General features: G+C 38.8%; 1 protein-coding gene across 6 annotated transcripts; it reads right to left on the reverse strand.

Moving 5' to 3' along the window:
* Positions 1-7,243: 7,243 nt before the first annotated feature.
* Positions 7,244-16,305, reverse strand: ZNF770 (zinc finger protein 770). 6 transcript variants are annotated; one of them, XM_065064178.1, is made up of 3 exons: positions 16,174-16,298; positions 15,421-15,544; positions 7,244-11,224 (listed from the first exon to the last, which is right to left on the reverse strand). In XM_065064178.1, exon 3 carries the CDS (start codon positions 11,078-11,080, stop codon positions 8,900-8,902), a length of 2,181 nt encoding a protein of 726 aa, XP_064920250.1. In that variant the 5' UTR covers positions 11,081-11,224; positions 15,421-15,544; positions 16,174-16,298; the 3' UTR covers positions 7,244-8,899. The 6 variants fall into 6 exon arrangements, with proteins under 6 accessions (XP_064920250.1, XP_064920253.1, XP_064920251.1 ...); XM_065064181.1 differs by having other exon boundaries at positions 15,358-15,544; positions 16,153-16,290; XM_065064179.1 differs by having other exon boundaries at positions 15,421-15,538; positions 16,174-16,289.
* Between the last annotated feature and the right edge of the window lie 653 nt (positions 16,306-16,958).

Raw genomic sequence — 16,958 nt, forward strand, 5'->3', positions numbered from 1 at the left:
TTCATGAAGACATGTATTATTTAGAAAGTCACACATTTGAGTAGATGTGGTTTTCAAGACTATTATTTATTTCTAGGCTGCATACAGTCCTGGTCAATTTATATTCAATGCTGCTTTCTTTCTTAATTAGCTCTTCTCATTTTGGATGCCTGTCTTTGTATATTATTGTAGCCCGGAAAAATATGCTTTTCTCCTCTTCTTTGTAAACTACACAAGCCAAGGTCATCAATAAGCTGGCCATTGCTTTTATCTCAATGATACTCTCCCAAATACAATATTGGAGGGCCAGGAAGTACCTAGTGACAATCAGCAGGGGGTGATTTTATATTCTGTCCTCTTTACCTTTTAGCTTATTTTAGGTTCTACCTAGAGTCACAAAATTCATTAATTACTAGCAATGAAAACTCCAAATAATTAATGTATAAGGATTTCTAATATTAATAATAAGGTTTGTTATTGTTTTAGGTTCTTCAGTGAGACATGACCAGTGCAACTAGATTCAGCAGCTGCATATTTCTAACATAGAAGTTGTTTCACTTTTTATTGTTTCTCTTTCACACAAATAGAGAGATTTATCCTTTGAATCTTTTATCTTTCAGGTTCTTAGACATAGACAAACCCTGCACTAAGAGGTGCAGACTCAGTATGGATACCATATTGTGTCTATGTAAACTCTGGTGGGACATCTTTATTCCAAGGGAGGTAACCAATACCAGCACTGTGCTCAGGCTCAAAATACCCATGCGAGTCATCAGGGTCCTTCAAAATTATAAACAGACATCAATCAGCTGAAGACATCAATCAGCTGACTCCTTCTTGTCCCAGAAAGCATTGTGTTAGGGACACATGATTCCCCACATGCCTCAGTGTCATCACCGTAGAGAAGCAGTAGCAATTTCTCCTGGATCTTTGATCTAGGACAACGGGGTAGCCACTATCACAACTCTACTATCAGCTGAACTCCTGGTCACCAGGGGAGCAGAGGTGGTTGAGGTTCCCCTAACATAAGACAAAGTTGAAGATATCAAAGCCTTCTTGCCAGGGTGGGGACTCTGTTCCCTCATAGCTTCAGGCAGGCACACTAACACAGCTCTGATGGAACAGAAGAGCAGCTCACTGACGGTATTGATGAACTGCTCCACGTTGTCCCACCCATGGGTTGTTTACCTGCTGGTCCACCAGTACAAGCTCAAGCCAGGCCTAAAGCTCCAGTGCATGATCAAGGCTATTGAGTCTTTGGCCTGCATTACTCCTTGATAAGAGATGCAGAGGCCTCCTCTTCCTTCCATAGTCATTGAATGTGGCTGTACTTCTGCCTACAATGGTAGTTTTCAACTCTTTCCTGTGTATGTTGAATAACCTTAGTGTTTCTTGGACCTTGTGATACGTAACTCATAGGCCAAGGGAAGTCTGCGTAACTTTTTTAAAAAGCAAGCTGTGATTGTTCTGACAGTAATGTTCTTGTAGGCAAAAAGTCAAAAACACCCAAGTCCTAGAGGGAGGTGGCTGAATTGTGCTTTCCCTGTGTACAACTTAAAAATATTGAGGTGGTCCAGGTGATTTTTAATAGCACTATGCTTCTCAGGATGGAGGTCTAGATCTCTGGGGTGCATCTCACTGCTATATGGAAATTTGTTATCTGGTCTAACATAATTGCATTATACTAAATGCATAAGCTTAGCTTTGGGGAAATACCTAACTGCACACTGGATACCTTAATTTAGGGCAGATGAACCTCAGCCGCAGTGACATTAAGCCATATGTTGGGCAGGCTTTCTGTGAAGCAAGGCTGTAAAGCTTAGGAGACTGCTTCTCATTAAAATCAGATTTTATCTCTATCTAACACAAGGTTTTTTTCAGAGGCATACCTCTGAAAAGCTCTGAAACAGAAAGCTCCAAACATGAACTTGCACACAGAGCTTTTCTTCTAACCAAAGAAGGGAAGTGACTATGAATATACAGCATTTTGAAATATTACTTGCAAATTTATATGAAATAAGTTTTTTTTGAAGGGGATGAATGGCATAGAAATGGAAAATATGTACATTATTCAAAGAAGACCAGAAACCTCCTGTGTCTCCTGCCAGTTGAAACAATAGAAGAAACATATTGATTTAACCTGTTTTCAGGTAAATAAAATTTGGAAAAGCTTCTCAAAAAAGATCATAGGAATCTTTCAGCATGTAAAAAGATTAGGCACAATAAAAGGGGTTATTCCTTTGGTTATAGTTTATCCTTCATAGCCGTTATTGCTTACATAAACTAAACGTTCAGCCTGTTCATTGTAGTTTTAATTCAATCACTACACGTTGCTTTTACAGTTTTATTTATGTGCATTCTTTTAGTCTAAGAGATTGTCAGTGTGTTCGTCTCATTAAATATGGGTACTCAGTAAATATGTGCACTTCCACTCAGTAAATATGGGTACTTTCAAAAATGATGCCTCAGTTTAGTAACAGATGCTTCTTAAAATATTTAGAATTTTAAAGTGTAAAGAAGCCGTCAGTAGCATTCTGATTTGTGTATAAATATTTATTTAGCACACGTTCTGGCCAATGTACTGCCCTTGATTTTTGTGCAAATCTTACAGTAACTTCAATGGAAATTCTGAGCTCATGACTAGAGAAAAATATGGTTTATTCAGCAACACAGCTGCTTTTATATCCCAGAATAGCAAGCAGTGCCTCTAGTGAAGGAGGTGGGGAAATACGGGAGTTTATGTCATTCCTAGCTTTCTATTGCTGGGCACACATTTGGGTAACAGTTAAGAGTTCGAGCAGACTCTGGGCTGTTCTAATTCTCTTCGGAGGCTTTTAGCCAGGTTCCTACCAACTGGAGCAGAACTGTGGTATCAACATAAGAGACCAATAGCCAGTAAAGCTCTAGAAATATTTGCTAGAACTGTTATGTGATAAAATTTCTATGGGGCAAAAAAAATTAATGTGAGATAAATCTGTGTGAAGGAGGAATATGAGGCCTTTGTCACTGAAATGAGATTCTAAGGCAAATCATTTCCTTTGTGGTAGTGCTAGTATTTTTTTTTTTTTGATTTACAGAATCATTGTAAAAGCAAATTCTTGATCACATAACCTTTCTGACAATACAGAAAAAAATCCAGACAGCAAGCAAAACTGAAGCACACCTACTATGCAGCATAAATCTTCACCAGGAGCAAACAATTCTAAGATGCTGAGAGCTAGCTCCAGTCTCCTAAAGCTTTCATCCTGCCTTTCTTCATATTCTCTAAGCTTTTGGTAGACATTTCCATTAGCATGTCAGGATTTTACAAGAAGATAAAATAGCAATAAAACAAAATACTTTCTGAAAACAGCAAAAATCACACTAGTGTACTACCAATAAAATGATTTATTAACTTTTAATAATTTCTTTTACTGAAAAAACCCTTTCTACTGTGATATTAACTAAAATATTATACAACAAATCATTTTAGCTTATTGGCAAATGGACATTTTTCCTGTGCTAATTGCACTAGCATCAGACACGCTATTGGATGCCTGAGGGAATTCTTAGGAAGCTATTCTCACTACCCAAGTACATGCTATTATTAAGACCCAGGATATAAAATACAAGATAAAGTGCACTACAGGAAACAAGGTTGCCAAGGTTGCTCTCAAGGTAATGAAAAAATTGTAACACATTTCAATTTTTAAAATTATCCTCAAATTGATTGAGACACTTGAGGTGTCTAGATGTCTTAGCAGATTTCTACTCAGTTTAGTAGGACTGCGTTGTCACCAACAGGAATCTTTCTACTCAGCTCTATTTTCAGGATCCTCTTAGAATTAAAACAAAGTAGAAATTGAGGAAATCATTTGACTTTCTGTCCCTCAGCAACCTACGTTTGCAAATATAGACTAACCATTAAAATTTATACTCTTTAAAAAATGCACAAATAAAATAATGCAAATTTGCACCCCAGGAAGATAATGTTTTGCTTGATGTCAATAGAAATTCAGCGTAAGGCATTAGCAGTACAAATGGGAGACAGCACACGTAGTTGGTTTCTTTATCTTAGGAACAGAATTCTACTCTTTTTAATATAGCAGTGGCCACATAATTCTCTGTATTCCCTTCCTTCACTATGTCTGCAAGGCACACTCCAGTGAAACAGCCATAGGTGAAGCTGGATATCCACCATTTCCATATGCTCTTACTTCCCTACATACACAGACCACTTTCAGTGGAGAATGACAGGCCACAGTCTACATGATAGCTGGTCACCATCTCACATGCTCCTCCACTTGCATCTTCAGGCACTGTTTTGCAGGTCATGGCTGCACATGTGTAACAACTGACTCCATGGCTCTCCATAAGTCACATATGGGCTTTCATAGATCCATACAGATTGGGATCAGGGACACTAGAAAGATTCCAGTGAAGAGGAAATATTTCAACCATATGTCCCAGCTATGACAGGTGTATAGCAGAATCCAGCCACACGTCAGCATGGCTGGGGAGCTGATGGGAACTGGAGTGGCAAAGCACACTAGTAAAACAGCATTCAGAGACTTGTGATAAGTCGGGGCAGACGTGACACTTCCATGTAAGAATGGCAGTTTCTGAACAAGAAAATTATCAGTTCTACTTGTGATTTTCTTGGTGATTTCTCCTTCACTTGCATGGACTTTGAAGATTCACGTTTTAACAGACACTAAAAAGATGCTGTTTAAAAGCTGCATGAGAGAACTTGTCATTATTCGAAGGAGCACAATTAATTTGCCCAACCTGGAGAAAATAAGGTGTATATGAGAGCATAGAAAAGTCACTTCTGTAATTTCAGTTTTCCTTATGATAACTGCCTCTCAGACACATCTCGTCCATAGCCATCAGACCATAAAACTAGGCTATTAAGTTAAAACTTGCACTTTAAAAATCCACAAAACCTTGTGCTAGGAATATGAACCGTGACCCCTTTAGTTACTTAGGAGATCTAGGCATTTTCAACGTTATTACAAGGGGCCATTAGAAGGACTGAATCCATAGCCTTTATTGATTTAAGAGTCATCCATCCATACTAACCTAAGTGTTACTCGAGTGAGCTACTGTTGCGAGATTATGACTTACAGAGTTTTACAGCCAGGAAAACTGAACATTAGATACAGCATCTCAGTTTGAAACCTAAGGTCTCACTAACTTCAATTAAGCTTTTGTGTCTGTCTCCCATTTACCTCACTAACTTTTGTTGTTGGCTCAGGGTGTAATAGTATGAGCATATCGGAGAAGTGAGAAACCTCTCAGAGAGTAAGAAACACTCAGTAAGAGTCATAGAATCATTCTGGTTGGAAAAGAACCTCGGGATCATCGAGTCCAGCCATAACTTTGGCACTAAACTGTATCCCCAAGAACCTCATCTATACGCCTTTTAAACACCTCCAGGGATAGTGACTCCACCACCATCCTGGGTAGCCTTTTTCTATGCCTGACAACCCTTTTCTGTGAATAAAGTTTTCTTAATATCTGATCTGAACCTCACCTGGCACAACTTGAGGCCATTTCCTCTCATCCTATTGCTTGCTACTTGGGAGAAGAGACCAACACTCTCCATGCTACAACCTCCTTTCAGGTAGTTGTAGAGAGCAATAAGGTCTCCCCTCAGCCTCATTTTCTCCCACCTCTCTGGGCAACCTGTGCCAGTATTTTACCAACCTCATGGTAAACAATCTCTTCCTCATGTCTAGCCTGAATCTCCCCTCTTCTAGTTTAAAACTATTACCTCTTGTCCTGTTATACGCTTCTAAAAAGTCTGTCTTCGTACAAGCCAGGAGGCTGTTGGCCTTTTTGGCCACCTGGGCACACTGCTGGCTCATGTTCAGGCGGCTCTCAATCAACACGCCCAGATCCCTCTCTGCCAGGCAGCTTTCCAGCCACTCTTCCACAAGCCTTGTAACGCTGCCTGGGGTTGTTGTGACCCAAGTGCAGGACCTGGAAGCAGCTAATAATACAAAAGTGATAAAACAGTTTTTCTGTGGTTTATCATGGCTTCTTTCCCTTTAGATTTTTTCCCTAGACATATATAGGAATACATATATTAATATGTATATTTTGCAAGTTTTGACTTTTTGCAAACATTGCAAGGATAGCACAGCAATAAACATTTTGAAGTTATCCATAGCTCCATTTCCTATATAGAAAATGGACAATATAAGTAGTTAGTACTGCAGTTCTAGTGAATTTTTTATTGCATATTTCTCTCTCAAAAAAAAAAAAAAAATAAAAAAAAAATAAAAAAAATCCCTTTTACCTTTTTCTGCTTGTTTTAAAATATTTGACCCTTCTTTTATTCCACACAGAACTACCTCAACGCTGAATCCACAGTTTGATAATTTCCCCTTGGCGGAGCTCAATATTAACACAGGAGGACCCACTGTTTTCTTGTTCACAATATGCTTTGGTTCTGCATATAGTATTAAAAAATATGCTACTTCAGTACTATGAAACTATTACTATTAGCCATCCACTCATTCTAACAAAACCACAGGCAATGTTTCTGCCACCAAAGATACTTTAAAGATCGACGGCTTGAACTTGCCTTGAAGCGTTATGGAAAATGACTAATATACTAATGAACAACACAACATGTTCTTGTTAACACTTGGAAAACCATTCTGGCTCAAATTCTCAAAGGTACTTGGAGAATTTTACTGTTAGCTTCAAAAGAGGCAGGATTTCAACCTCACAATTTTTTCCCCCGATTCTTAGATGCTGCTTTACCCCTTTCCCAACTAGTTTATGCTATAATCCCCCTAAAATCATGAATTTATACTGGCACAAAACTTTTCTTAAAGGGGGCAGAGAGCCAGATAAACAAAGTGGCCCTTACTGCCCTTCTGAAGTCCCATTTAGCCCAGAGATTACATTAGTTTCCAAATTAGTCAGGCAATAACACCTCCCACATATGTCTGTCCATCTCTGAAAAATAGCTTTCTCTATTACCTTCCTCTCATTTTACTCAAATTGATATTTTCAAAACATACCAAGTTTTGTGTTCTCTAAACATTACTCTCAAACATAGCATTTTTTAAAATGACTGTGACTCATTAAGAAAGATCTTATTATCTTTAAACATATTTCTATTTTATTGCTACAACAAAAAATATCCGAAACAAACCCTATCGTTCTAACATGCAAAGTTAGTTATTTTGATATGTAGAATTAAACTTTTCTGCACATTGAATGTTGTGTAGTTTCAAAACTGGCTTGCACATGAAGTATACAACAAAAGTACCATATAAATAAAATAGTTTATTACAAATATTTCAAAAGGGCTCTAAAATACACTTTCCATACATTTTATAAAATATTCTGTCTTTCAATATGAAACAATTCACATAGGGAGAAAAAAAATCTCAATATATAACTATAGTCATTATTAACATATTGAATTATTCTGTCATACAAAGGTCATAGTAACTATGGACTGTTTCTGAATATCTTTCCTAGTTTTATTCTCTCTGAAAATGAGAAAGAGTAATGTGTGAAAATAGAAACTCCCTTCATTTACACCAAATACTGCAAAGCTCATGCCACAGCAAAACCTAGATAAACCACATAAAAAAAAAAAATCAAAACCATTTTACTTTAATAAATACATATCTATTTAAATAGTTAAAAGAACATGTGATATCTTACACATATGTTAATTCAGAAATATGATTTAAAACTTCAGGTTTCAAATATTCAGATGTTGCATAACAAAGGAAAATATCCTAAAGAGTAGTTTTTTGCAGAGGAAAAAACCCCTGAAACTTAATTCTTGTTCATAATGAATAAAGCTCCACTGCACTTACACTTTTTGCCAGCCTCACAGGCACAAGGGTCAAAGCTCTCTACTTACCAGAAAGTATAACTACAGATTCTATTAATACAAAATTAGAATTACTTAATTTGAGCTAAAAGTGATTTTCAGTGTCTTATATTTAATGAAGCAGGAGCATGACTTTCTAAAACTGCTCGTCTGAGTTATTACCACATCTTAGAGAACGTTTCTTTTACTGGTGCAATATGTACACTAGAAAGAAAAGTGACCTGGAACAGATAGTAAGCACATTTGTAACGGTAATGATGATTTCTTGTTCTCTTTTCTTGTAGAAAAATAGTTCAGTATTCTATGAATTGGCCAAAAAAACCTCAAAAAGGCAAGGGATATAAAAAGAAGTAAAGATAATAAAGTGGCGAAATGGATTGATTGTAAACCCTATTTTAGCATTGTCTACTTACATGAATATTTTAGCATAAAAAGGAGAAAGACCTAATTCCTTATCCATAGATCTCCAAGAACATTTCAAAGCAGTTAAATTTTTTCTATTATCTGTTCTATAATGCCACATCAACATTTTTTCCTCAAACTTTTTCCCCTTTTTCTACTTCTTTTTTTGTATCTTTTATATAAAAATAACACTTATTTTTTTAGAGAAGTATGAAATGAAGCAAGTGGCCTTTGTGTGCAACATATAGGGAACCAGAAGAAAGTAAAAGGACTGTTTTCTCTATATGCTGGGAATTACCTTTTTCTCTCTGCTTTTCTGATAGTTATCATTAGACAGCGTAACGTAATAAAATACTATATGGGAAAAGGTGTAACTTAAAATATCTGATTCCTGGAGTGCTGCAGATTGCTGCAACATTTTTAATGGAGTGAGAATGTGTATTTATAAATTAATTTAGGAAAAGAAATGGCAAGTAGCTTTTTTTGCATTTTTTTGTTTTAAATATCTCACATTTGTCACAAATTATATCAAGTAGATAGTTCTGAAGACAGTAATTAACTTTTCACCAGGTTATGCCATTAAGATAAAAATATAATCCCCTCCAGTCAATTGTTCAGTCTAACATAAACCTTTTAATAATAATAATAATGCAGAAGTCTGAACATATAATTTCATAGGTCATTATCTAGTTTTGATAAAAGCAATAAATTCTCTGGTTGTTCCTCAGCAGAACTCAGCTTTAAGCTCTCTTTAAAGTGAATAAGGTGATGTCTTTTCAAATGTGGGGCCTGTCTGAATTTTTTACCACAAACTAAACATTCAAATGGCTTCTGTCCAGCATGCATTAAGTAATGTCTTTCAAGTTTAGAAGGTGATTTGAAAGTTTTAAAGCAGATACTACATTGATACAATTTGTTAACAACGTCACTTTTTTCACTACCTTCAGAAAAATCATGCCAATAGCTGTAACAGTTTTGCTCTGTTTCCAACAATTTACTACACAAATAGGGCTGCGTGTTTCTACTGCTGGTGTCAGGAACGAAGTCCCCTGACTCAATTTCAACTTTGATTTCAGCTGCTTGGTTTGACTGAATCAGCTCAAATTCCTGAAAGCCAGATGCCTGTGAAGGTGTTTGAGAATAACCCACAGGCTGAGAAGACCTAAATTCAATGTGATCTCCCAGATGATTGAAAAGTTTGTTCAGGTTTTCAAATTCTACCTGGCAAACGGGGCTTTTATACAGTCTCTTTTCAGTATGGGTGAGCTGATGTCTTTTTAAGTGAGCTGACTGTCTAAATGTCTTCCCACAAACATTACAGCCAAAGGGCTTTTGTCCCGTGTGTATAAGATAATGTCTTTGAAGTTTGGATGAAGAGGGAAAGATTTTTTCACATCTGTCACATTTACACACTTTGTGTCTGTTATGTATATTTTTAGCAGAAGCTGAAAAAGCACACTGAAGTACTTCTGGATTATCAAAGGAACCATCATCTGGTGAACCATAAAAAGCGTCATCTTTAGTATGCAGTGAATCACCGACATTTAACATGCTTTCACCAGCGAGCATACCTTTTAAATTATTTCCAAAGTCAAGAGGTTGTGGGTGCTCTTGCCAAGGTAATGGCACAGCAAACACCCTTTTCATCCGATTACCAAGTGCCTTGTGCATGTCAAGCTTGCCATGGCAATCCTTGAAAGGTTTAGTGGAAGCATGCTGATCAGAATGCTGATCTCTAGCTGCAAGCAGGTCAGGGCTTTTAAAGTGACCTGATTTTATTTTTTTCCTGTCAGTCAGAGAAAAATCTGTTGCCTTTCTTCCGGTACGCTTCAGCCTCATCAGGATCTTATTTTTCATGCTGACTGTGCGGCTGCATGCTGTTGTACCATTACTTGAACTTTTGCCATCTCTCGGATAACATTTGTGCAAATTTAGGACCTGCTCTGTTTCAAAACACTGCTCACATGCTGGGCACTGAAAGGGTACAATATAAATTGAATGAACATCATGTGGGTCATTCTCCTGCGACTCAAAAGTGTCAGCATTCTCAAAATCATCCCTCTTTCCTTCCAACAGGTTCTGTGGTCTGGGATATTTAAGAGTCTTTGCTTTGTATAAAATATTGGGGAAGGCCTTATTTCTGGCATGGAGCTGTTTGTGCTTCATGAGCTTGCTCTGTATTTTAAACCCTTTCTGACAAAAGCAGCACTGAAAAGGCCTTTCTTCTGTGTGTGTGAGCTGATGGATTTTCAAGTGTGTTGACTGTCTGAAAGATTTACCGCATGAAGAACACTTAAAAGGTTTCTGGCCGGTGTGAATCAGGAAGTGTCTTTCTAGCTTAGATCTTGATGGAAATGTCTTGTTACACGATTCACAAGCATGGGTTTTCTTTATCCTTCTGGCACCACGTAGATGATCTGCCTTCAGGCACCGATGCAACATCCACATCTCTTCAGTTGTAAAAGATTTCCAGCACATAAGACACCGAAATACGCCATAAGTGACCCTGTCTTGCTGAAAATTCATAGTGTTTTCTGCTTGCTTGGTATCATTCTGGTGATTTTCATTATGAAGCTGCTGATGCTTTAGCAAAGTTACTAAGTTTTTAAAGTTTCTGTGACAAACAATACACTTAAAAGGCAGATTATGTGTTAACTGATGCCTCTCCAGGTGGACTAGCTGCCTAAATGTTTTATGGCATACATGACATTCAAATGGCTTTTGACCAGTATGTATCAGATAATGCCTAGCTAATTTTGATGGAGTTTCAAACTGTTTATAGCAAATGTCACAAATATATGGCTTTTTCTTGGGTATCCTGTCAGCTGTTACACACTGCTGAACTTTTAACATTTTTAAAAAGTAATTACACCTCGCCTCCTGTTAGTTTCTTCAAATAGGAATTTCAAGTGAAATCATCAATTGCATACTAATGTGGAAGGCTGTAGAGAAGCAGCAAATTTTCTTAGAAGAGATATTCTTAAATCCCACAGGTCCCTAAAATAAGAAAGAGAGCATTATTTGGCTGATGTTAATACATAATTGCCCAAGTTTATCTTGTTTTCAACACGAGACCAAAATCATCTAGATTAGTATACTTCCAATTTAACTTAGCTTAAAATGCTTTCCTCATAACAATCACTCGTTATGTTACATGATATGGAAAAAAACAGAATACTTTCCAGAAGAAACAAACAAGTTTAAGTCATCTGTGTTGTAATGCAGATATTGCTTAGTCCTGCGTGTTACTGCCAAATAATATACAGTTCAGCTACATTATATTTAGGCTATATACAAATAAAGCATATTCTTAAAGAAAAAATCCACAAAAACTTACTGTAACACATTTCTCCCCTACAGCAGTAATTCTAATTCTCAGATATAATATGTATGAAGATGAGAGAAAGAGAGAAGAACTAGGGATTCTTGGACATCAAGAATAAAAATTAAAGGAACACAGTGTTAGTGAGAAGCAAAAATTAACAATACATTGAAACTAAGTATAAAGTTACTATTCACATTTCTGCATCTTATCAACTATATCCAGAAGAAACAGTAATGTAATCATTCTTGATTTATCTCAAAATAGCAAACACCAGAACCAGTCACCAAGAGCAACATGTTAAACATAAACTACAACCAGAATGAGGACAACCCCCAAAACAAGGATGAACACAGGCTAAGTCCACTATCTAACCACAGAGTTAGAGTATCAGAGTTGTGATACCTATCCATGTGTATACTCTGAAGTCATCATAAATATAGAGGTTGTTATCTTAATTAATGTTAATGAATATTTTAGTCTAAATCAAAGTCATGACATTGGTTTAATTTTCCTTAAATTTTCAAAAGAAAAAACAACTGTGTCTCAGCTAAGGCATAATGACTTGCTGACAAAAAATGATAACTTTGCAAACACCCAGGTACATGAAAACTTATTAAAATATTCACAGGAACATCAAGAAAGGACCTCAAGCAACCATTTAGTCCAAGCCTTTCACTGTGAAGCCAACTCACATCTAGACAGCCTCCAAAGTGGTCTTAACAACTTCTGCTGAAGGAGGTTCCTTAACCTCAGCAGGGTTCCCACTCCAGTGCATCACCCTCTCATAAAGCTTCTCTTTGCACTCAACCGAGCCTTTCTTTACTACAAAGTTATTTTGACTGTCTTTTCCCCATAAACCTGGAAAATAACTGAAAAGTGTTCTCTGTCACAACTGTAAACTGTATGCACTCAAAGACTCTTTTCTCTCCTTTTTTTTTTTTTTTTAAACTAGGAAAATTCTGGGGTTTTTTTAAGTATTGCTTTTAGGCCCACTTTAAAACAAACAAACACACCAAACACAAAACCAACTGATTGGTAATTTTATTTGTCTCTGGACTAATTTAAATTAGTCACAGCCTTCCTAAAATGTAGCATCTAAAATAGATTAATTATTCATCCACACGAGTAGTAAGAATAACAGAATAAGTCTACATTATTACCTATTTACCCTTACAAAAAAGGGATGGAGGAAGCAAACTTTAAAGCAACAATATAACAGTTAGGACTTGTAATAACTCTGAGATAAACAATACATTTCTATTAACTATAATTTGTGGTATTGTGATACTATAACTCACAAGTTGTATATTCTTTCTACATACCAGCAAAATAAAAATTAACTTATTCAGTGTCTCTTCAAAGCCCTGTCTCTTCACAAACAGTTAACGTCCCTAATTTTTGAAAAATTCAGAAACATCTGAAAAGTCCACTCAAAGTCATTGCAAAGAATAAAAGCCTACCACAATTTAAAGCACAGTACAAAGAGATTGAAGACATATGCACAGAAGACTGAAAATGTCTGGTGAATCAAGTTTTTTCTTAAGCCTAATGGTAAAAAGCCTGGTCATCTGGTAGGCTTGTTCCACCTCTAATAGAGAAGTTCCTATACAATTATAGGACTTACTAAGTAACATTTGGATGTACACCTTAGACGCAGTTGTTAACATACTGATGAGTTACCTGATCTCACTGAAATAATTCAGGATAGATCTTATCAACGCCATGAAGCAGTTGAAAAAGTCAATTTTTCCTTTCCTATTCTCTTTTCCTGTAGAATTTTAACAGCTACACAGTTTCAGTCTCTTTTGAAGATGCAAGAAAACACAACACTCTTAGGAGATCCCATTTTCCTCCTAATTGTTGTCACATCATGTGAAGGCAGGGAGTTTAGAGAGATTAAGTGTGTGACACCAAATGCTTTCTAGTTTGTGCTACCATGAAGCTAGAGACAGGTGGGCTGAGAAAAGGAGAAAAGCTTCTCTGCTATGCTGGAAGTTTCTGTACAGCTCAAGGCAGCCTCCATTAGCAGGGAATGAAAAACCTCCTGAGAAAGAACTGATGAATTCTAGTTAACATACTGTCATACAGATCTCATTTACACATCAGGAAAGTGCTCAAACAGTATAGTGACATGCAAAGAAAAAAAAAATCCAAAGTAAGAGACAGCTGTGGCATATTACACAAGGGATTTTGTTTTTAGCTTATACATTTTTTAAAGATTTTGCCTGGTGAATGAGTAAAATGCTCTGTAGTACAAGGTGCCAAAGGCACAGCAGAGCTTCTTGCTGTGGTCTTCTTGCCCTGTGAAAGACTAAAGGCTCAGATGAGGTAAACTTAGGGGACACAGGGCAACAAGAAAGGAGCCAAGATGGGCATTACCATGTGGCCCAAATATATTTTCAAATCCTATTTACTAAGGACAGGCTTCTCCACATCTATTTCAGGGTGCTCTGTGCCTTGTACATCTAAGGAATAAACATGCTGCTGCTAAAGATCAAAGAACAAAAGGCAAGCCTCGAATATTGTCTCCTGCCAGCCTTGGACGTACACAGGCTTGTCCTAATTTGAGTCAGAAAACATACTTCCCTATGTGATAAGGATTTAGGTTGTGGCATATGTCCAATTTAATATAAAACTGACACTATCTTCATCTTGGCTGCAAGGTCATGCAGAAAAAGAGAGTCAAGAAGTAACACAGGCCATTGAAGATCACAGAGGACCCTCCTAGGTCTAGTATTATTTAATGACTAAGTAAATATTATGTTTATAAATATTACAGATGGAAGCAAGCTACAAGTGACAGTACAGAGTTCTGAATTCTAATCCAGTGTTTACTAATCAGAGGGTTTTTTAAAAAAAAAAAAAACACAAACAAAAAAGACAAACATAAATTGAAAACACAAAACAGGAAGAGAACTTTAATAAGAAGAAATGCAAGATTTTTCTATTTAGGCAGGAATAATCAGCTGGAAGGGGAACGACTTACTAGTTTATAGTTATGCAGAGAAGACCCGGACTCTAAGTTGGATCAGAAGCTGAATATGCCAACAGCGAGCATATCATCCATACCAGGATGCATAAACAGAAGTAAAGCTTTGATAGCATACAAATCTTCCATACTACTCACCACTGTCTAGAATTCAGCTGCAATACTCTTACCCAGTCTTGAATACTGCCCTTCAAATTGAGTCAAGTATATGAGCTAATTGGAATGAGTCCAGAGAAAAGGATCAAGAATGATCTGTGCTTAAATGCATAATATACAGGAAAAGATTAAAGTAACTGGAAATGTTTAAGATAAAAGAGCAGAGACCTGATTTAAAAACAAACAAACAAAAAACACAGAAGAAACACACCAAACCAAACCAAAGATGAGCTTTAAAGAAAGCAAAACCAAGCTGTTCCCTAAGTCATTTATAGTTGTGACTAGAAATGGATTCAAATTATAGCACAGAGGATTCAAGTACATTACTGTCCTTATAGTTGCAAAGTTTTTCTTAATCAGCATACAAATAAGTTGCGTGAGATTGCTCTGCCTTCAACATCGGTCCAAGAAAGGCTGGACAAACATATCTCAAGTTCCCACACCCATACAACTGACCCTATACAAGATGAATATTCTGGCTTGTTTTCCTATGACTCATTAATATACTTCAAAACAAACCACTTAAGAATTGAAAATTCCATCAATCTCCAAATTTGCCTTAGGATTCCTTCGCATTGTTGTTAGTATATGCTCAGAACCGTGAGATAAGCTAATGCTTAAAAACTAATTATAATAAATGTGTGAAAAAATATAGCGTGCCTCTTGTAACATTAACTGCAACACAGACAAGTGAAAATGTAGCTGCTGATTTATGAAACGCACAGCCTGCAGCAGAGACGGGGCTCGGACCGCTGTGCACGCCGGATTCCCCCGCCAGCTCTCCCCAGGGAAGAGTTCACGTTGCCTCGATGGGGGGGACAAACGGCACCAGACATGTAACCTCCACCTGCAGTTACACAGAAATTAACGTCAAGCGTTATGGCTCCTCAAGGATAACACATCTAATTCTCCCTTATTTTCCACGTATTTTTCAGAAGATTTTTGAAGCAAAACCAAAAGCCACGTAATGGTGAAGCAGGGCTGGTTTAAGAACCGAAGTTCTGCTGAAGGGGCCCAAGACCCTCAGGACTGACACACCTTCCCCCCAGCAGGACACACTTAAATCCCGGTAAAAACTTAAAGACTGAGGCGGCTCTCAGAGAAGGCAGAGCGCGGACAGGCACGCAGCTGAGGCCGGCGCTCGCACAGCGGGACGCGGGCTCCCTGCTGCGGCCGCGCCGCCCCGGCCCGTGCCCGCCCCCAACCCCGACCCCGCCGCGGCTCCCTCGGCGCGCAGCGTCCACTCGCCGGCCGGCGGGGCGAGCAGGGCACAGCCCGGCACCAGCACCGGCACTGCTCCCCGCGACAGCCGCGGGCTCTGCCCCGACGCGCTGCTCTGGCGGCCTCAGCGCCGCGCCGGGCCCGTAACCGGCTCGAGGCCCCGGCGGAGCCCGCAGCGGTGCCGGCCGCGGAGAAGAGCGGCAAGCGGGGACTGGGAACGAAGAAAGGAGAGACCTGGAAAAGCAGCGACTGCACCTCCACCTTCCTCATCCCTCCTGAGGTTGCTGCCGCTTAAACTCTTCCCTCCGGATGGCACCGGGACGCCGGGAAACCCGGGCCCGGAGCTTTCCGTTCCCCCCGCAATCCGGCCCCGCCTCCCGCCGCTCTGAGGGCAGCGCCGGGCTGCGGCCAGGCCGGGGACGGCGCTGAACCATCCGCGTTTGTTTCTGTCCGGCAGAAAATGTCCCCTGACTCTGATGACTTATTAGTCGCTTGTGACACGTTATTCTCTACAAATAAGGCGCGTTTTCTGCTTCAGTGTCCTGAAAGCAAATAACCGATTCCCGTCATTTGCGGGGTTTGCGACTGCAGCATGCTGGCGGAATCACCCGGCTGTGTGATAAATGCACCCAAAAGCCAAATGCAGCTGCCTAAAAGGCTAGGACATGTTGCCCGGAAGGACAGGGGGAAATAGACATTTCCCTGGGAAGTCTAAAAAGACCTTTGGTAAGGTGCTCACAAAAGCAACGGTTTCACAGTTTTGCCTCCTCTGCAGGAGTGAGGGATCAAACAATTGTGGGGGCTCATGGACGTCCCTGCAGTCACCAGAGCCCCCTCAGTGAGCACGGTTTGGCTGAGGTTACCTCAGAGGAACAGCTGTCAAAGAGCTGAAAACATCCCAAAAAAGACAGAAACTGTTTACAGTTGAGTCCTGTGTACAGTTCTGGGGTCCCCAGCACAAGAAAGAGGTGGACCTGTTAGAGAAAGTCCAAAAGAGGCCATGAAGTGGTCAGAGGGCTGGAACGCTTCTCCTGTGAGGA

The sequence above is a fragment of the Columba livia genome, chromosome 5, assembly GCF_036013475.1.
Source record: "Columba livia isolate bColLiv1 breed racing homer chromosome 5, bColLiv1.pat.W.v2, whole genome shotgun sequence".
Taxonomy (NCBI): Eukaryota; Metazoa; Chordata; class Aves; order Columbiformes; family Columbidae; genus Columba; species Columba livia.

What these genes read in the sequence shown, in the direction of transcription:
- ZNF770 (XM_065064183.1), bottom strand. Translation starts at nt 11,080, where the DNA reads ATGTTAAAAGTTCAGCAGTGTGTAACAGCTGACAGGATACCCAAGAAA.